This window comes from Austrofundulus limnaeus, unplaced genomic scaffold (assembly GCF_001266775.1).
Source record: "Austrofundulus limnaeus strain Quisiro unplaced genomic scaffold, Austrofundulus_limnaeus-1.0 Scaffold2137, whole genome shotgun sequence".
In the NCBI taxonomy this organism is placed as follows: domain Eukaryota; kingdom Metazoa; phylum Chordata; class Actinopteri; order Cyprinodontiformes; family Rivulidae; genus Austrofundulus; species Austrofundulus limnaeus.
In genome coordinates, this window is record NW_013954539.1 from 23,988 (window position 1) to 25,357 (window position 1,370).

Consider the following 1,370-nt stretch of genomic DNA (forward strand, 5'->3'; position numbering starts at 1 on the left):
ACAAACACACAAACAAACACACAAACACACAAACAAACACACAAACAAACACACAAACACACAAACAAACACACAAACAAACACACAAACACACAAACACACAAACAAACACACAAACAAACAAACCAAGAAGCCAGGGGACAGATGGAGGAAAATGAAACTAAATCACAACCAGACAGGATGAAGATCAGGAAGTTCTGGTTCTGATCCATAAAACCTGGATTCAGTTCAGAAGCAGAACTTTAACCCAGCTCAGACCTGAGATCCAGAGTCCCTGCAGCAGCATCCAGGTCCACATCAGCTCCATGGGTCCACGTTAAGTCCAGAACATCAGAACCATAAACATTCAGCGACCCACCAACAAACAGACACACAAACAGACACACAACGGTGCTGTTTGTTCCTCCTCTCAGGTAAAACCCACTCCTCTCTTCTTCTGTGGTTTCTGCAGGAACTGAGCTGCTCAGACCTGAACCCAGAGGCCCAGGACTCAGGGGGCGGGGCCTTCCCCAGGGGGCGGGGTCAGGATGGAAAGAGAAGGAAGAGGTGACATCAGGCCTGAGGGGGGAGGAGGGGCGTGTCCTGTGTCAGAGGTCAGAGGTCAGAGAGGAGGAGGAGGAGGAGGAGGAGCTGTTCTTCATCACTTCTTCACTTTAAATCTGTTTCAGCTGCTTCTGTCTGTGTGCAGACTGCTTTGTGTGTTTGTTTGTGTGTTTGTGTGTTTGTTTGTGTGTTTGTTTGTGTGTTTGTTTGTGTGATTGTTTGTGTGATTGTGTGATTGTTTGTTTGTTTGTGTGTTTGTTTGTGTGTTTGTTTGTTTGTGTGATTGTGTGTTTGTTTGTGTGTTTGTTTGTGTGTTTGTTTGTGTGTTTGTTTGTGTGTTTGTTTGTGTGATTGTTTGTGTGATTGTGTGATTGTTTGTTTGTTTGTGTGTTTGTTTGTGTGTTTGTTTGTGTGATTGTGTGATTGTGTGTTTGTTTGTGTGTTTGTTTGTGTGTTTGTTTGTGTGTTTGTTTGTGTGTTTGTTTGTGTGATTGTTTGTGTGATTGTGTGATTGTTTGTTTGTTTGTTTGTGTGTTTGTGTGTTTGTTTGTGTGTGTGTTTGTTTGTTTGTCTGTGTGTTTGTTTGTGTGTTTGTTTGTTTGTTTGTGTGTTTGTTTGTTTGTGTGTTTGTGTGTTTGTTTGTGTGTTTGTCTGTGTGTTTGTTTGTGTGTTTGTTTGTTTGTGAGTTTGTTTGTTTGTGTGTTTGTTTGTGTGTTTGTTTGTGTGTTTGTTTGTGTGTTTGTTTGTGTGATTGTTTGTGTGTTTGTTTGTTTGTGTGTTTGTTTGTTTGTGTGTTTGTGTGTTTGTTTGTGTGTTTGTCTGTGTGT

General features: G+C 41.5%; 1 protein-coding gene across 1 annotated transcript in view; it reads right to left on the reverse strand.

The window, feature by feature from the left end:
* Positions 1-726, reverse strand: part of LOC106537114 (immunoglobulin superfamily DCC subclass member 3) — a gene marked incomplete at its 3' end in the record, with an annotated part of 13,517 nt that extends 12,791 nt beyond the window's left edge. The window contains 1 exon segment of the mRNA XM_014034483.1: positions 259-726. Within this exon segment, the coding sequence (XP_013889937.1) occupies positions 259-307 (49 nt within the window).
* Positions 727-1,370: the final 644 nt, after the last annotated feature.